Source organism: Pseudorca crassidens, chromosome 5 (assembly GCF_039906515.1).
Source record: "Pseudorca crassidens isolate mPseCra1 chromosome 5, mPseCra1.hap1, whole genome shotgun sequence".
Classification (NCBI taxonomy): domain Eukaryota; kingdom Metazoa; phylum Chordata; class Mammalia; order Artiodactyla; family Delphinidae; genus Pseudorca; species Pseudorca crassidens.
Window position 1 is genome coordinate 63,372,022 of NC_090300.1, and position 19,567 is coordinate 63,391,588.

A 19,567-nucleotide genomic window follows, 5' to 3' on the forward strand; every position below is an offset into this window, starting at 1 on the left:
AATTCTGTATAAAACTAAACTGCAGAAGTAAAGAATAATTTCCTTTTTAGCAAAATTAAGCAGCATAAATAAAATTCTGACTCCTGAAGATTTTACAATGGATTTTAATAATAAGTCTGTACAACCAAGTTGCCCTTTTATGGTTTAATAAATTCTCCCCATACTCAGGGATGACCATGCTAAATGTGCCCTCCAAAATCTCACCCTGCTTTATCCTACTGAGATAGCTGCTAGTCACAAAGCACTTATGCCAAAATGAAAATAACACCAGAAGTCAGAAGGAAAGAGTCCTGCCCTGCTGGCTGTTTTCTGTGTATATGACACTGACACATGCCATAGCTGTAGCATGTGGAAGTAGCTGAGTTCACTTAGGATGGAAGCTGTGAGAGTTGTAGGTAAGTAAGTAAGGAGACGGTGTTTTCTCCTTCCACTTACCTTGCTGATACCAGTGAAGTCTGGGAAGGAGATCTAGAACTGTGACGACTCCCTTTAGTACTAGCCGTAGGTAGTGCTAAACCACTCTGGAAGGATAGTCAATAGCAGTCAGTACCACTGCATTTTAGAATATTTTTCATTAGACTTCACTTTATGATGAATACCATAAATTTTTTTGTGAAATGTTTAAGAAATATATTTAACTAGAAGATACTCTTATTACCTGTTGAAAGTATGTTTGAAGGATAATACCAATCTCAGCATTTTCTTCTGTGATATCAACTAACATTTCATCAATGATCTTGTGAAGCTGTTTCACTTCACGAAGTTTGATGTCTTGTTCTTCTAGTGTTTCATCTTTCGTGTCTTTCAAAAGACGGATTTCCTTGATGAGTTTTGCACACTGTTGGTCAACAGTAGTCAGTTATTATTTAAACCTGTTTTCTAGAACTTAATATTTTTTAATGGGTGAAGGAGGATTTGGGGTTACCATTTGGAACTCCAAAAAAATATAAATATGACAGGTCAGTTTTTAAAAGTTATCAATACCTGTTTAGTTACTCTCTCTAATTTTGGCTTCTGCTCCTCAGTTTCTTTCCTTAGTTGAAGTGTGTAAGCTTGCTTCTCTGATATTTTTTCTTTGACATTATTTGTTAAATGTTCTATAACTGCTAAAGTATTTTCCATGCTCTGCAGAAAATAAAGGTATTAACATACTTATTGGTTAGGATCAGAAATAACTTTTATAACTTGCCAAGTATTCATTTAATTTCGATTCATTTATTTTTGTGTACAATGTACATTCTGTTGGTAGATAATAAGTATAATGGCTTTATGGATTAAGTTTTATATATAATTACACTGGAAAGTATTTTTATGGTATTTGGGAGAAAAATAAACAATTCAAACAATGACTGTTGAAAGCATACAATTTTCAAAGATTCCTAATTCATATCACCTGTTCCTTCAACTTTATTAGTCAAAAAAAAATCTAAATGTTTATAGAGCCTGCTTATTACCAAGCACGTTGTTTTCTTATCTTTCAGACTTTTAAGGAACAATCTTTAAGGTGATATTAAAGGATTTAAGTGAAATAAAGTTCATTAAATAAAAGGTTAGTGGATAGATCATAATTAGCTAGCTCTGATTCATCAGCTAATCAACAAGTAATTGTCAGGAGTCTAACCTACACTTTAGCACTGGGATTTTAACTAATTTAGTTAATACTTTGATCACTTATTTTTTTTCTCATTTAAATGAGACATCTCTCACTATCTAATTCTCTAAAAAATTGTCTTTGTACAAGATAACAAGAAAGAATAATGATAGTTAACTTTTACTAAGGTCTTATTACTAAAGCCTGTAGAATTTACCTGGATATCTTCCTGTAGTTCTCTGATTTGTCTTTGTTTGTATCTGTGTTTTTCATCAACAGCTCTCTTTTGTTCTTCTAGTTGAATTTTTACCTCATACTCAGCACCTAGAATTTAAAGAATTTTTGCTCTAAATTTTTAACATGCTGTGTAGAAAGCAAGCTTAAAGTCTTACATAAGTTAAACTTTTAACTTTTTTTTATGAAAGGTTAAATTCCTTATGTCTAGTTGTTGAAAAACAGGACATGAAATAACTATTTTTATTTTGTCAGCATAGAGCAGCCAATATACTATTCTCTTCAGATTTGAAATTAATTCCCTAGAGAAGTGATATGCCATATCACTAGAAGTAATAATGGAAATAACACCTTAGCACTTATTTTAAAGGAGGGGGATTAGTTTTTCCAGCTGAATCAAACATGATACACTTTTGTTTTCCTTGTCTCATAGTGTTCCTCTTTTTAAGGTAAATAATTCTACAGCTTTCATTGCATGTATATTTTTAAAGTTTTAATAATTCCCACATACTAGATGGAGTCACTTTCTTAAAAGATTGTTTGTAATTGTTGTTGCAGCTGTTCAGCACTTGCAAGGTGTTTCCTAGAGCATAGATTTCTTTTTCAGCTTTGTTGATCTTAGCATCCAAACTGTCACCTTCCCTTTGAAGTTCTTCTTTTTCTTGAGCAGCCTATGAAAAATGGAATAGATTGGTTAAAAGTATCATGGGGGAGAATGTCTGTTTTCAGGGCAGGAAATAGTTAACTCACAACAATACCAATTTGCCGTGGGGCCTACATGCAGCACCAAGCATTTATTTCTTGCACCTGATTTAAAGTAAAAGACCAAATCCTCAAGGCCTTCCAAATATAGCACATAGGCTACAAAAGCATGATGGCAGTGTAGTAACCAACCAAAGCTTAGATGAAAACTCTCCAACAAAAATGAACGAAAAGTTAGGCAGGTATAAACTTTACTGAGAAGAGAAATAAGGTTAGCTAGAAGCGGTTTCAAACTAGATATTAAATAAAAAGAATGTATGTTTCTCACCTGAAAGCGGCTTGGCACACTTTCTCATTTTAAGTCTTAGTGGTAAAAGAGGTGAACAAAGTATACCCATAAAGTGTCACATTTTTTTAAAGGAAAAATACTGCATGATCCTACTTATATGAGGTACCTAGAGTAGTCAGATTCACAAAAACAAAGTAGGTTGGTGGTTGCCAGGAGTTTTGGAGAGGGAGAAATGGGGAGTTATTGTTTAATGGGTACAGTTTCAGTTTTGAAAGATAAAAAAAGTTCTGGGGATGGCTCTTGTGTTGACTGCACAACAATATGAATATACTTAGTACCACTGAACTGTACACTTAAAAATTATTAAAACAGCAAATTTTATGTATAATCACATTTTTAAAAGTTTTAATTAGATAACTGTGATAAATATGGCTAGAAAAATGAAGTCTGTAAATTGCTGAAAACCAAAAATTCCTCAGTGAGTGAACATACTCAGTGACTTTTTCCAGCTTAACTGTCACTGGGCTAAGCCTTCTAGAGTTGTACCCAAACAGTTCCAAAGAACTGCAATTAAGGGTTGAGAGGGATAGCATGCATATATATTTAAAAGTGCCCCCATGAAAAGATGCTCAGCATCGCTAATCATTAGAGAAATGCAAATCAGAACTACAGTGAGGTACCACCTCACACCAGTCAGAATGGCCATCATCAAAAAAGTCTAAAAATAACAAATGCTAGAGGGGGTTTGAAGAAAAGGGAACTCTCCTACACTTGCTGGTAATGTAAATTGGTACAGCCACTATGGAGACCAGTATGGAGGTTCCTTAAAAAACTAAAAATAGAGCTACCATATGATCCAGCAATCCCACTCCTGGGCATATACCCAGACAAAACTATAATTCAAAAAGATACATGCACCCCTATGTTCATAGCAGCAGTATTCACAATAGCCAAGACATGGAAACAACCTAAGTGTCCATCAGCAGATGAAAGGATAAAGAAGGTGTGGTACATGTATACAATGGAATATTACTCAGCCATAAAAGAGAATAAAGCAATTTGCAACAACGTGGATGGACCTAGAGATTATCATACTAAGTGAAGTAAGTCAGAAAGAGAAAGCTAAATATCATATCACATATATGTGGAATCTAAAATATGACACAGATGAGCATATCTATGAAACAGAAACAGACTCACAGATACAGAGAACAGACTTGTGGTTGCCAAGGGGGAGGGGAGTGGGGGACGGAAGGAGTGGGAGTTTGGGATTAGCAGATGCAAACTATTACATATAGGATGGATAAACAAAGTCCTACTGTATAACACAGGGAACTATATTCAATATCCTGTGATAAACCATAATGGGAAAGAATATTTGAAAAAAAAATATATATATATATAGCTGAATCACTTTGCTATACAGAAGAAATTAACACAACATTGTAAATCAACTATACTTCAATAAAATTTTAAAAAATAAAGTGCCAAAACCCATTTTTAGTCAAAATCAACTAATAATTTCATTGGTAAATTTATTCAATCCCAAGTATCTATATTTAAACCAGAATGTGGTCACTGGAATTTTTTTTGGTAATGTTTTAATTCTTAACATTTTCAGTTATTTTTTTTATTATGCTTCAAGATATGTTACACATTTTTATAGCAAATAGTACATAATAAAAAATTAAGCTTAGCAAAGAAAATAACGTTCTTAGGTAAATTACATCTAATTCTTTCAGGCTGAGTCTAGAATTAGCAAACATTTCATTCAAAATATAGTGTAGGGAGAAAGAGCTAGAATGAATCAAAACAGCTAGATTTTAGTTGTGGATTTCCTACTAGTAAGCTGAGTAACATTAAGTCATTTACTTCCCTACTCCAAGGTCAGTTTGTTTGTCAAATAAATGAGTTGAATTTGTTCATTTATACAAAATCCTGATCTAATTCCATAAATACCTTAGACTTCTAAACAGTGGTAAATAGAAAATCAGTCAGAGGTGTGCACTCCTGTAGAATCAGATAATCCCTGGAGGGCCCACTAGAAAATGCCAGGTCTTTGGTGTCACCATGCAGTGGCATCATTGTACACCTACTGATTGCTTTTGCCCATTTTCAGACCATGGATAATTTTTCTCAACATAAGCCAGATTGACTTTAGTTATAAAGAAAAGTTTCCATTTTACACATCTGGCACATGTGAAGTGTTATGAGTAAAACATTTAAATATGCTGACAACAAAAAGTGTGAATAACTGTGTGGCAAGCTATGGACCCTGGAGGAAAGTGAAGTATGACATCAGGAAATTAAGGGCAACTGATAGCCTTGATTAATTTCACATATTCACTATAGTGGCACAGAAGGAATACTCTTCCTCATAAAATTTGCCTGTTTTCCTGAGAAGTGTATACTTCATCATCATCATCATAACAGCAATAACAGTAAGGATAGCTAATATTCACTGAGAGCTCATTTTGTTCCAGACACTGTTTAAGGGCTTTACATATATTTACTTCTTAAAACAAAAGTAACAATATTACCCTAATTTTTTAAGTGAGTAAACTAAGACCCCAAATGGTTAAATAACTTATTCAAGGTCACCTACCTAATCAGTGATAGAACCAAGGCATGGACAAAAGCACTCTAACACCAGTGCTTTTATGTAACTCATCAAAGCCCTTGTTGGTAGAGAAACTTAGCTGGAATTGCAACATCTATCTACTTCCCATCATTTAACAGACTAGAGCCTACAATTCACCCCCTGGGAACCTTCAAAACCTGAGAGGAGGAAAGTCCTGTTAATAGTGGGCAGAAGCCTCACGTACTAAAGACTGATGAGTTATAAGAAGGGTTTGAGAGCTGGGACTCATTTCTCATATAGGTTGGGTGGAATTTCCTGAGGCAAAGTGGCAGACATATCACACAGTGTAGTAGGTTAGGGGCAGCCTTAAAGAAGGGCTACAGAAGGAAACTTAGAAGATTAAGTAGAAGTCCAAATGGAGGGTGCATCCACAAGGGCCATCCTCTAAAGATGTGAATTGGAGATCTCTTTCCCACTCCTATCCATGTATGATACAGGAAAAATGACCTAAAGTTACAATCTCCATTCCTTCTTTGAACTGTTTAGAGTAACTTCCCAGACCTCTCTGCAAAGGAAATCACACCTGTTCAGGGTATTTTCTACAAGGGAAAGATGAATATAGCAGTAGTCAGGAAGGAAACTGCATCCAACTCCTGATCACTTCTAAATTTCCCTTTAGGGTTACAAGGTACAGATAATCACGAGATGGCAGACAACTCTCAAAACATCAGAAAAAAACAGTAGATTCACCTGATCTGTCTCCCACCTAAAACGAAAGCAAAGGAACAGCCCTCTTCCTCTGTAGCTATCTGCCATACCAGGACAGCAATGATAAACTGGAGTGTAAGATTCAGAGGTGGTGTAGCTCTAGGTAACAATAAAGTCTAGGCTGTGGTCACATGAGTGCATGACTACAGTGAAGTAAAGCTTTGAGCCTGAGGTTTTAAACAGGTTGTCACAACATGTTAAGGACACCCAGAGTGACAGTGGGTCTTAGAGTAAAAGAGATTATGAACCTTGAATAAATGAGGGAAAAAGACATGACACAAATGATAGCAAAAAAACAGTGTCAGAGTGGTCCAGACCTCTCTTTGACCTCGTGTATAAAACTAATAATGCTTCAGTACCTCCATCTAGCAACTCATGTTTTATGACCTAATTAAGTGTAATAGCTACTGGAGTGCTATGAAATTTGAAATTTCATGGCAAAAATAAATTTGCCATTTTGGTTTTTAACAAAGAGCTAAGAAAGAATGAATACTTCATTGTATCACAACTGTAAATCCATTCAGATTACCTTTATTACGTAATAGGCCTGCGTTTTCTCCTCTTCTCCCTCAGGAGGCAGCATAACAACAGTAAGAATTTCATATCTATTCTTCAGCTTATCAATTTTACTTAGCCGCTCATGAAACTCAGCACTAGTATGAAAAAGAAAAGAAAAATTAAACACTGAAAAACAATATACTTTTAAAGGACTACTGTTCTTACAGAAGACAGTTTTCTGTTACTACTGAACTCAAACAGTTTAAATATATTCTCACATTGCAATTTTATAATTCAGTGTGAAGGGTCTCAGATTTCACCCAATTTGAAAGCTAACAAGTTAGCCTGCCACAGTTTCATGGATGCTGGCAAAAAAACACAAGATTTCTGGGTCAGAGGAAAAGGCCTTTATCACTGATGGCACACCAAGTAGCATGAGCTTCCTATTTGCATTAGTTCCCCTCACTCCCAAAGTGCCATGCAGGTGAGGAGGAGCTCAAATGGATGCTGCACATACAGCAGGTTTATGTCACAACTGAAGAACCTCAAGCTTAGTTAATCCAAATATTTTATAATGGAAAGTAAGCAAACATACCTAACCTTTGCTGCAGAGGGAGATACTATCTCTAGCTCCCAAGGCTGCTCACTATCCAAACATCTTTTAAAAGATGGTCCAGTGCAAATCAAAACCACAATGAGATGTCACCTCACACCCATAAGAATGGCTACTATCAAAAAGAAAAAAAAAAAAAAAAACCCCAACATAGTATTAGTGAGGAAGTGGAGAAACAGAACCTTTAAGCACTATTAGTGGGACAGTAAAATGGTGCAAATGCTATGGAAAGCATGGCAGTTCCTCAAAAACTTAGAAGAGCCATATGATCCAGCAATCCCACTTCTGGGTATATATCCTAAAGAATTTAAAGCAGGTTCTCAAAGAGATATCTGCACACCAATGTTCGTATATTATTCACAAAAGCCAAGATGCGGAAGCAAGCCAAATGCCCATGGACAAATGAATAAGATACATAAAATGGAATATTATTCAGCCTTAAAGAGGAAATTCTGTCACATGCTACATGGTGAACCTTGAGGACATTATGCTAAATGAAATAAACCAGTCACAAAAAGAAATACTACATGATTCCACTTATGTGAGGTATCTAAAGTAGTCAAATTCATACAGAAAGAATAGTGGCTACTAAGGGCTGGGGGAAGGGGGAAATGGGAAGGTAATATTTAATGGGTATAGAGTTTCAGTTTTACAAGATGAAAAAGTTCTGGATATCTGTTGCTCAACAATGTGAAAATATATAACACTACTAACTGTACATTGTAAAATTGTTAAGATGGTAAATTTTATGTGTTTTTTACCAAAAAGTTTTAAAAGATAGTTTGTTTTATAAGATGAAAAAGTTCTGCAGATCTATTGCTCAAAAATGTGAAAATACTAACACTACTAACTGTACATTTTTAAATGGTTAAGATGATAAATTTTCTTTTTTACCAAAAAAAATTTTTTAACATCTTTATTGGAATATAATTGCTTTACAATGTTGTGTTAGTTTCTGCTGTATAACAAAATGAATCATCTATATGCATACATATATCCCCATTTCCCCTCCCTCTTGCGTCTCCCTCTCATCCTCCTTATCCCACCCCTCTAGGTGGTCGCAAAGCACGGAGCTGATCTCCCTGTGCTATGCAGCTGCTTCCTACTAGCTCTCTATTTTACATTTGGTAGTGTATATATCTCAACGCTACTGTCTCACTTTATCCCAGCTTACCCTTCACCAGCCCCCGTGTCCTCAAGTCCATTCTCTATGTCTGTGTCTTTATTCCTTTCCTGCCCCTAGGTTCATCAGAACCATTTTTTTTTTTAGATTCCATATATATGTGTTAGCACATGGTATTTGTTCTTCTCTTTCTGACTTACTTCACTGCATGACAGACTCTAGGTCCACCTCACTAAAAATACCTCAATTTCATTGCTCTTTATGGCTGAGTAATATTCCATTGTATATATGTTCCACATCTTCTATATCCATTCACCTGTCGATGGACACTTAAGTTGCTTCCATGTCCTCGCTATTATAAATAGTGCTGCAAAGAACATTGTGGTACCTGACTCTTTTTGAATTATTGTTTTCTCAGGGTATATGCCCAGTAGTGGGATTGCTAGGTCATATGGTAGTTCTGTTTTTAGTTTTTTAAGGAACCTCCATACTGTTCTCCATAGTGGCTGTACCAATTTACATTCCCACCAACAGTGCAAGAGGGTTCCCTTTTCTCCACACCCTCTTCAGCATTTATTGTTTGTAAATTTTTGATTATGGCCATTCTGACTGGTGTGAGGTGATACCTCATTGTAGTTTTGTTTGATTTGCTCAACATCACTAATCATTTCCCTAATGATTAGTGATGTTGAGCATCTTTTCCTGTGTTTGTTGGCAATCTGTATATCTTCTTTGGAGAAATGTCTATTTAGGTCTTCTGCCCATTTTTGGATTGGGTTGTTTGTTTTTTTGATATGGAGCTGCATGAGCTGCTTGTATATTTTGGAGATTAATCCTTTGTCGGTTGCTTCGTTTGCAAATATTTTCTCCCATTCTGAGGGTTGTCTTTTCATCTTTTTTATGGTTTCCTTTGCTGTGCAAAAGATTTTAAGTTTCATTAGGTCCCATTTATTTTTTTTTTTATTTCCATTTCTCTAGGAGGTGGGTCACAAAGGATCTTGCTGTGATTTATTCATAGAGTGTTCAGCCTATGTTTTCCTCTCATAGTTTTATAGTGTCTGGCTTCACATTTAGGACTTGAATCCATTTTGAGTTTATTTCTTTGTATGGTGTTAGGAAGTGTTCTAATTTCATTCTTTTACCTGTAGCTGTCCAGTTTTCCCAGGACCACTTATTGAAAAGGCTGTCTTTCTCCATTGTATAGTCTTGCCTCTTTTATCAAAGAAAAGGTGACCATATGTGCCTGGTTTTATCTCTGGGCTTTCTATCCTGTTCCATTGATCTATATTTCTGTTTTTGTACCAGTACCATACTGTCTTGATTACTGTAGCTTTGTAGTATAGTCTGAAGTCAGGGAGCCTGATTCCTCCAGCTCCGTTTTTCTTTCTCAAGATTGCTTTGGCTATTCAGGATCTTTTCTGCAATTTTTTTGTTCTAGTTCTGTGAAAAATGCCATTGGTAGTTTGATAGGGACTGCATTAAATCTGTAGATTGCTTTGGGTAGTATAGTCATTTTCACAATGTTGATTCTTCCAATCCAAGAACATGGTACATCTCTCCATGTGTTTGATCATCTCTAATTTCTTTCATCATTGTCTTACAGTTTTCTGCATACAGGTCTTTTGTCTCCTTAGGTAGCTTTATTCCTAGGTATTTTATTCTTATTGTTGCAGTGATAAATGGGAGTGTTTCCTTAATTTCTCTTTCAGATTTTTCATCATTAGTGTATAGGAATGCAAGAGATTTCTGTGTGTTAATTTTGTATCCTGGTACTCTACCAAATTCATTGATTAGCTCTAGTAGTTTTCTGGTAGCATCTTTAGGATTCTCTATGTATAGTATCATTTCATCTGCAAACAGTGACAGCTTTACTTCTTTTCTGATTTGGATTCCTTTTATTTCTTTTTCTTCTCTGATTGCTGTGGCTAAAACTTCCAAAACCATGTTGAATAATAGTGGTGAGAGTGGGCAACCTTGTCTTGTTCCTGATCTTAGACGAAATGGTTTCAGTTTTTCACCATTGAGAACGATGTTGGCTGTGGGTTTGTCATATATGGCCTTTATTATGTTGAGGTAGGTTCCCTCTATGCCTACTTTCTGGAGAATTTTTTATCATAAATGGGTGTTGAATTTTGTCGAAAGCTTTTTCTGCATCTATTGAGATTATCATAATGGTTTTTATCCTTCAGTTTGTTAATATGGTGTATCACATTGATTGATTTGCATATATTGAAGAATCCTTGCATTCCTGGGATAAACCCCACTTGATCATGGTGTATGATGCTTTTAGTGTGCTGTTGGATTCTGTTTGCTAGTATTTTGTTGAGGATTTTTGCATCTATGTTCATCAGAGACACTGGCCTGTAGTTTTTTTTTGTTTTTTTTTTTGCAGTACGCGGGCCTCTCACTGCTGTGGCCCCTCCCGTTGCAGAGCACAGGCTCCTGACATGCAGGCTCAGCGGCCATGGCTCATGGGCCTAGCCACTCCGTGGCATATGGGATCCTCCCCGGACAGGGCACGAACCCGTGACCCTGCATCGGCAGGCGGACTCTCAACCACTGCGCCACCAGGGAAGCCCTGTAGTTTTCTTTCTTTGTGACATCTTTGGTTTTGGTATCAGGGTGATGGTGGCCTTGTAGAATGAGTTTGGGAGTGTTCCTCCCTCTGCTATATTTTGGAAGAGTTTGAGAAGGATAGGTGTTAGCTCTTCTTTAAATGTTTGATAGAATTTGCCTGTGAAGCCATCTGGTCCTGGGCTTTTGTTTGTTGGAAGAGTTTTAATCACAGTTTCAATTTCAGTGCTTGTGATTGGTCTGTTTATATTTTCTATTTCTTCCTGGTTCAGTCTCAGAAGGTTGTGCTTTTCTAAGAATTTGTCCATTTCTTCCAGCTTGTCCATTTTATTGGCATATAGTTGCTTGTAGTAATCTCTCATGATCCCTTGTATTTCTGCAGTGTCAGTTGTTACTTCACCTTTTTCATATCTAATTCTATTGATTTCAGTCTTCTCCCTTTTTTTCTTGATGAGTCTGCCTAATGGTTTATCAATTTAATCTTCTCAAAGAACTAGCTTTTAGTTTTATTGATCTTTGCTATCGTTTCCTTTATTTCCTTTTCATTTACTTCTGATGTGATCTTTATGATTTCTTTCCTTCTGCTAACTTTGGGTTTTTTTGTTCTTCTTTCTCTAATTGCTTTAGATGTAAGGTTAGATTGTTTATTCAAGATGTTTCTTGTTTCTTGAGGTAGGATTGTGTTGCTATAAAGTTCCCTCTTAGAACTGCTTTTGCTGCATCCCATAGGTTTTGGGTCATTGTGTTTTCATTGTCATTTGTTTCTAGGTATTTTTTGATTTCTTATTTGATTTCTTCAGTGATCTCTTGGTTATTTAGTAGTGTATTGTTTAGCCTCCATGTGTTTGTGTTTTTTACAGATTTTTTTTCCTGTAATTGATATCTAGACTCATAGTGTTGTGGTCAGAAAAGATACTTGATTGAATTTCAATCTTCTTAAATTTACCAACGCTTGATTTTGTGACCCAAGATATGGTCTATCCTGGAGAATGTTCCATGAGCACTTGAGAAGAAAGTGTATTCTTTTGTTTTTGGATGGAATGCCCGATCAATACCAATTAAGTCCATCTTGTTTAATGTGTCATTTAAAGCTTGGGTTTCTTTCTTTATTTTCTTTTGGATGATCTGTCCATCGGTGAAAGTGAGGTGTTAAAGTCCCCTACTGTTTTTATGTTACTGTCGATTTCCCCTTTTATGGCTGTTAGCATTTGCCTTATGTATTGAGGTGCTCCTATGTTGGGTGCATAAATATTTACAATTGTTATATCTTCTTCTTGGATTGATCCCTTAATCATTATGTAGTGTCCTTCCTTGTCTCTTCTAGTAGTCTTTATTTTAAAGTCTACTTTGTCTGATATGAGAATTGCTACTCCAGCTTTCTTTTGATTTCCATTTGCATGGAATAACTTTTTCCATCCCCTTTCACTCTGTATGTGTCCCTAGGTCTGAAGTGGGTCTCTTGTAGACAGCATATGTATGAGTCTTGTTTCTGTATCCATTCAGTCATTCTGTGTCTTTTGGTTGGAGCATTTAATCCATTTACCTTTAAGGTAATTATTGATATGTATGTTCCTATTACCATTTTCTTAATTGTTTGGGATTTGTTTTTGTAGATCTTTTCCTTCTCTTGTGTTTCCTGCCTAGAGAAGTTCCTGTAACATTTGTTGTAAAGCTGGTTTGGTGGTGCTTAATTCTGTTAAACTTTGCTTATCTGTAAAGGTTTTAATTTCTCCTTCGAATCTGAATGAGATCCTTGCTGGGTAGAGTAATCTTGGTTGTAGGTTTTTCCCTTTCATCACTTTAAATATGTCCTCCCACTTCTTCTGGCTTGTGGAGCTTCTGCTGAAAGAACAGCTGTTAACCTTATGGGGACTCCCGTGTATGTTATTTGTTGCTTTTCCCTTGCTGCCTTTTTTTTTTTTTTTTTTTTTTTTGCGGTATGTGGGCCTCTCACTGTTGTGGCCTCTCCTGTTGCGGAGCACAGGCTCCAGACGTGCAGGCTCAACTGCCATGGCTCACGGTCCTCGCCACTCCGCGGCATGTGGAATCTCCCTGGACCGGGGCACGAACCCGTGTCCCCTGCATTGGCAGGCGGACTCTCAACCACTGCACCACCAGGGAAGCCCTCACTTGCTGCTTTTAATAGTTTGTATTTAATTTTTGATAGTTTGATTAACATGTGTCTTGGTGTGTTTCTCTTTGGGTTTATCCTGTATGGTACTCTCTGTGCCTCCTGGACTTGATTGACTATTTTCTTTCCCATGTTAGGGAAGTTTTCAACTATAATCTCTTCAAATTTTTTCTCAGACCCTTTCTTTTCCTCTTCTTCTTGTGGGACCCCTATAATTCGAATGTTGGTGCATTTAATGGTGTCCCAGAGGTCTCTGAGACTGTCCTCAATTCTTTTCATTCTTTTTTTTTTATTCTGCTCCCTGGCAATTATTTCCACCATTTTATCTTCCAGGTCACTTATCCATTCTTCTGCCTCAGTTATTCTGCTATTGTTTCCTTCTAGAGTATTTTTAATTTCAGTAATTGTGTTGTTTGCCACTGTTTGCTCTTTAGTTCTTCTAGATCCTTGTTAAATGCTTCTTGTATTTTCTCCATTCTGTTTCCGAGATTTTGGATAATCTTTACTATCATTACTCTGAATTCTTTTTCAGGTAGGTTGCCTATTTCATCTTCATTTATTTGGTCTTGTAGGTTTTTACCTTGCTCCTTTGTCTTTCCAGAACAGGAAAGCCAGTGCCTCTCCTTGCAAGGCATGCAGAAATATGAGAAACCTTTGGAGAACTGTCTCCTAAGATTTTGATTTTTAAATCTGCTTGTTACTTTTTTCCTTCTATTCCAGTAAATTTATATTTTTAAACTATTTTTTAACTTATATAATAATAATACTAAGAATGTTAATATATGCACAGCAACATGGACAGTGACTTGTTTGCCTGCTACAACTTCATGAAAATAAGCCTTCCAATCATGGTGAAAAGAAATCTTCAACATACCAGGTTCCTACTCCTAAAGAAAGTTTATGGTAAAATATATTAAGTATCAGAAGTTACAGCTTTGCTTATTTTTAAGTATTATTATTGTTTCATCAGAAAATATTTACTCGTCCTTTATGTGATTTTAAAAGACAAGTCTTGTTGGCCTTCTAGCTTAAGATGGTAGACTGAGCACAAGAATCTCTCTCTTCCTTCCTAAAATGGAAAAGATTAAAAGAAAAATAAACCAAAAAACCCACCACAGCTCTGGGAAAAGAAAGAAAATTTTTTCATGAATTCATGAAAAATGGAAAACAAATGGGATATGATTGACAGGATGAAAAAAAATGGAGATTCAGAAGATTATATAGTAATAAGAGCCATTTTTCACCAAAGAAGTCTGGAGAAAATCCAAACTCAGTAATAAGAAATAAAAAGAGCAAGAGTGATCTCTGAGGCTACTGTCAAGGTAATTAATAAAAGGATTGCCTATAGAACATCTGGGCCACTCTCCTCAACCCCTCAAAGTGCATAGAAATGTTGGCAGGAATTATTTATGCTCCAGTGATAACCCTCAAAATTACCAGAGTTCCTAACATTGTATGTTGAAGCTGGAGAGAAAAGCAAAAAAGAGCATGAAGTAATTCCAGGCTTCCACAACAATGGAGGTTAATAAAAGAGAAAGGCAGTGCCAGCCAGAAATGAAACCTTTCGTTGCCCAAAATAAACCCCTTATGCTCCTTACAGGACAGACTAGCCCAGAGCTTACAGTCAGCCCTCCCAGTTAGGGGAGAGACCTGTTAGAAAAAGCAATCTACCTAATTGCAGAAGAAACCCATACCAGCCAGCTATACCAATCACCATGATTATTAATTAAGCATTTGTTAATAAATATAACAGAGAGCCAAAGATTATCAGCATTTATGAAAAGCTAATGGTATGAATGAAAAGAACAAAATGAGCAAAGACAGAATAGACCCTAGGAGAAACAAAGATAATGTATGGGATAGAAAAAAACCTTCAAAGTATTCTAATTAGTATCTTCTAAAACATGAAAGGATATTACATCCAAAAATGCCCGTAAAACAAGAATGGGCTGCTATGAAAAGAAAGAACCAATGATAGAATAAGAGTTCTCTCAAATAATCTCCACTTTTTAATTTAAAAGTAGTAAATAATACTGGGCATGGTGGGCACACGCCTGTAGTGACAGCCACTCAGGAGGCTAAGGCAGGAGGATCTCTTGAGCCCACGAGCTCTGTACTGTAGTGTGCTATGCCAATTGGGTGTCCGCACTAAGTTGGGCCTCAACATGGTGACCTCCCGGGAGAGGGGGACCACCAGGTTGCCTAAGGAAGGGTGAACTGGCCCAGGTCGGAAACGAAGCAGGTCGAAAGACTGAATCAATGATATAGAGAGAGGAGAAAGACAGAGGGGCAGGGGATGGGGAGAAGACAGAAAGGATTGTAATGGGGCGAGAGGGAATATCTTAAAAAGTGGAATAAAAAGAATAAAAAATTAAAATGAGAGAAAAGTTAAGAAATCTGGAAGACTAAGCATCCACTAAAAATAAGCAACAGATGGAGAGAGTGTTGTGAGAAAAAAAATTGAAAAACTAACAGAAAAATATTTTCCTGATATGAAGAAAGACTTGAATGAAATAATTGAAGGAGCTCACTAAGGGTCAAACAAGAAAAATGAAAAAGGATAAAACACCCAGACGCACCCATGAAAGTTCTGAAATCCCCCAAATAAAAACATTGTCCCAAAGCTTCCAGAAAGAACACAAAAACCAGGTTCCCTATCTGGAACCAGATCTCCCATAAACAACACTTTAATCTGGAAGAATATGAAACACTTTCAAACTTCGACTGTAATTCAAACATGGGGAAGAATAAATATGTTTTAAGCATACAAGGACTCGAAAATTTCAGAAAACATCAGTTCTTGAGAAAAAGTTTCAAAACATATTCCAGAGAAATGAAATAAGAATCCAAGGAAATAGAATAACAAAAGATACATGAAAGAATATTAAACCAAGAAACAAGTAAAACATGAAGCTAGGTTGAAATTATTGCTGGCAATTGGCTGTACAGTTTAATGCAAGTTATAAGAAAGAGTTCTTTTCAAACTAGAGACATAATATTAAAAACAAATAACAACCCGAAACTATAATCTGTGATTTCAATAATAAATGAAAGATGGAGAAAGGAAATACAGCAGTAAAACACGCTAAAAGTTGTAACTATTTTAGGAAGGAAAAAATAATAGTAACTAATCTTCAGTATTCAGAGAGATAGGAAGATTAGAATTTCTTTTGAATTTAAAAATAAACAAAATAATTTAAATTAGAATATACATACTACAAACAAAGAGGAAAAAAGGGAAATTCAGTAAAACCAATGAAAGAACAGAAAGACAAAGAGAATACCTACCATATGATCCAGCTATTCCACTTCTAGGTATCTACTCAAGAGAAAAGAAAGCATATGTCCATACCAAGAACACATGTGTTCATAGCAGCTTTATCTGTAATAGCCCCAAACTGGAAACAACTGAAATATTCATCAACAGGTAAATATATATATAAATTAGGGTAGACACATACAGTGGAATGGTACCACTTAGAGATAAAAAGCCAAGGTCAGCAAACCATCCTATACCTGCTACTTGTTTTTGTACAGCCCATGAGCAAAGAATGGCTTTTACATTTTTTAATGTACAATGGTTGAAAAATCAAGAGAAAGTTTCTATTTCATGAAATATGAAAATTCTATGAAATTCAAATTTCGGTGTCCATAAAGTGGAACACAGCCACACTCATTTATTTGCATATTGTCTAGGGCTGCTTACACTCCATAGTGGCAGAGTCAAGTTGTTGCAACAGAGACTGTATGGCCAGCAAAACCTATAATATTTACTATCTGGCCGTTACAGAGAATTGTGTGGGATACAGCTAGGTAATACTTCAGGGAATTGCTTTAGCCTTCAAAGTTGAAAACTAATTAGCTAAGCATCTTATCTCAAGAAGTTAGGAAAAGAACATAAAAATAAATCCACAAAAATAGAAGAAAGAAATAGTAAATGTGAGAGCAGCAATTAATAAAATAGAAAATGAATTCACAATAGAAAAAAATCAGCAAGAGTTTATTCTTTTCAAAAAGTAATAAAATTCATTAACTACTGGCAGGACTTATCCCACCCAAAAAAGAGAAGTCACAATAACCAATATCAGGAATGAAAAGCTACAAGCACTGCAGCTATTAAACATATAATAAAATGATATTGTGAACAACTTTATGGTAATAACTTTGAAAATTTAGAAGAAATGGAAATTTTTTCCTAGGAAAAATATATAACTTACTAAAATAGATTCAAGAAAAAAATACAAGATCTTCATTGTCCTATAACCAATAAATTGATTAAACCAACAGTTGAAAATCCCCCTCAAAAAACTCCAGATGTCCAATGGCTTTACTGGTGAGGTATTTGAAAATTCAAGAAAGATATAATTCTGCTCTTTTACAAGCTTATGCAGAGTGTAGAAAAATAAGAAGCACAAAGATCATTTTATAAAAGTAGATGTAACCTTAATAACCTGATAATTTGACAAGGGCAGGAGAGAAAAAGAGAATTATAAGCATAGATGCAAAAATTGTATTAAAATATTAGCAAACCAAATCTAGATACATACAAAATGTAATATGTAACAAATAGCTGTATTTATTACAGGAATGTAAGTTTGTTTTAACTTTGAAAAAGCATCAATATATTCAATTATATTAACAGACTGAAGAAGCTACATCATATCAGTGAGTACAAAAAAAGCATATAATAGTCAACATTCATTCCTGATTAAACAAATTAAAACAACCTCTTAGCAAAGGATGAAAATAGATGGGAACTCACTTAATATTATAAAGAGAATCTCAAAAAAACACTATAGTAAACTTGATACTTAAAGATAAAACAGTTAAAACTTTCCCTTTAAGATCAACCACCTGCAAGACAAGGGTACCTGCAATCACCACTGCTATTCAGCATTGAACTGGAGGTTAGATAACAAGGACAATAAAGTAAAAACAAGAAAAGTTATAAAGATTGAAAAGGAAGACACAAAACTGTTATTTGCAAATGATGTCAGTGAAATACCTAGAAAGTAGAATCTACAGATCAATTGTTAGAATTAATAAAAATTTAAGCAAGGCTGCTGAATACTTAATATACAGAAATCAACTGCATTTCTATACACCAGCAACAAACCAAAAATGAAATGCTTTAAAAGGAGATAACACTGATAGTAACATTAAGAAAAAATAGCATGTATCCAGGAATAAATCTTATAAAAGAAATGCGAAATCTCTAGGGGAAAATTGCTTCAATAAATGCAGCTGTCGGGTATCCATAAGGGAAAGCATGTTATTGGACCCTTACCACAAACCATACACAAAAATCAGTTCCAAGGAGATTAATGATCTTAAGGTAAAAGGATAACTCTAAAGAATGAGGAGTTAGCCTAAGGAAAGAGAGGGAAAAGCATAGCTTTGTAGCTAAAATATGGCCTATGTATTATATTAAAAGCTTTTTCAAACAAATAAGAAAAAGATGGACATCCAGGGTGGTGGAGGGAGCAGTCAGTTCTTCTGACATTACTCTTAACGTTTTCAAAATTCGTGAGCAGGATTTTAAAACTCTAATTGTTACCTTATATTTTGCCGTTCTTGATCAACACATCTTATTTGTGATGCAAGCATTTTTTTGTGAACCTTAATTTCTTCATTCCGTTCTTCCATAGCAGTGTGTAATTGCTGTTTTCTTTCTTCCAGAGAAAGAACTTCTTCTGCCTTACTGTGAAGCATATCTCGAATACGTTTAACCTCAAGTTTTAAAAGATTGTCTTCTATCATCAAATCCTATCAACATAACAAAATCGTCAAATATTGAAATAATAATTTGCATATCCAAACCAAAATATATTTCCTTTTTATTGCTACAAAAGTCAAACTTGAAAATATAACATTTTCTAATTTGACCATTGACCAAGATATTAATTAGGGTTAAATTTAGATTGCTCTGAGTCATGACTGATTTTCCTTTTATTTTTATTTTAAGGAAAGGGTTTATGGTTATTCCAAGTCTTTTATTATAATTCAATTTTAAATTCAAGTTTACTAAAATAACAAAAAGAAGAACTTATAAAATTGAAAGTTACAATGTCCAGCAAATATATGAAACCCAATGGATGAGCATTTTTATATTCTAAACTAAATCTTACAAAATAATGTGTAAATACCTTTTTATTTTAAAACAGTTCAGTCATGAGTAGAGTGCTGACACAAGATCACACTAATAGATCAATTTTCAGAATAGAAAGCCCAGAAAAAACACTCTAGAATATAATATTTTACAAATTCAAAACAAAGCTTGTTAGCTGGAGAAAAGATTAGATCCCCATATCTCACATGTACCAAAAATAAATGCCAGATGAATGAAAGAACTTAATGTAAGAGATTAAACCAGTGCAGCCACTAGAAATGTAAATATCTGTTTGATTTTTAGTGTGATGAAAAAGTTTCTAAGCATAAAAATTATACAGGGAAAAACACTTAA

General features: G+C 35.1%; 2 protein-coding genes across 2 annotated transcripts in view; one reads left to right on the top strand and one right to left on the bottom strand.

The window, feature by feature from the left end:
- Positions 1-18,929, top strand: part of TTC14 (tetratricopeptide repeat domain 14) — a 32,996-nt gene extending 14,067 nt beyond the window's left edge. Inside the window, exon 13 of the mRNA XM_067738142.1 lies at positions 18,784-18,929. Coding sequence (XP_067594243.1) covers positions 18,784-18,833 — 50 coding nt within the window. The 3' untranslated portion in view covers positions 18,834-18,929. The remainder of the gene's footprint in view (positions 1-18,783) is intronic.
- CCDC39 (coiled-coil domain 39 molecular ruler complex subunit) overlaps positions 1-19,567 on the bottom strand; it is a 47,095-nt gene that overhangs the window by 2,023 nt on the left and 25,505 nt on the right. The window contains exons 13-19 of the mRNA XM_067738143.1: positions 18,662-18,870; positions 6,695-6,818; positions 2,337-2,496; positions 1,809-1,915; positions 985-1,125; positions 659-838; positions 436-521 (exon numbers count right to left, since the gene is read on the bottom strand). Coding sequence (XP_067594244.1) covers positions 436-521; positions 659-838; positions 985-1,125; positions 1,809-1,915; positions 2,337-2,496; positions 6,695-6,818; positions 18,662-18,870 — 1,007 coding nt within the window. The remainder of the gene's footprint in view (positions 1-435; positions 522-658; positions 839-984; positions 1,126-1,808; positions 1,916-2,336; positions 2,497-6,694; positions 6,819-18,661; positions 18,871-19,567) is intronic.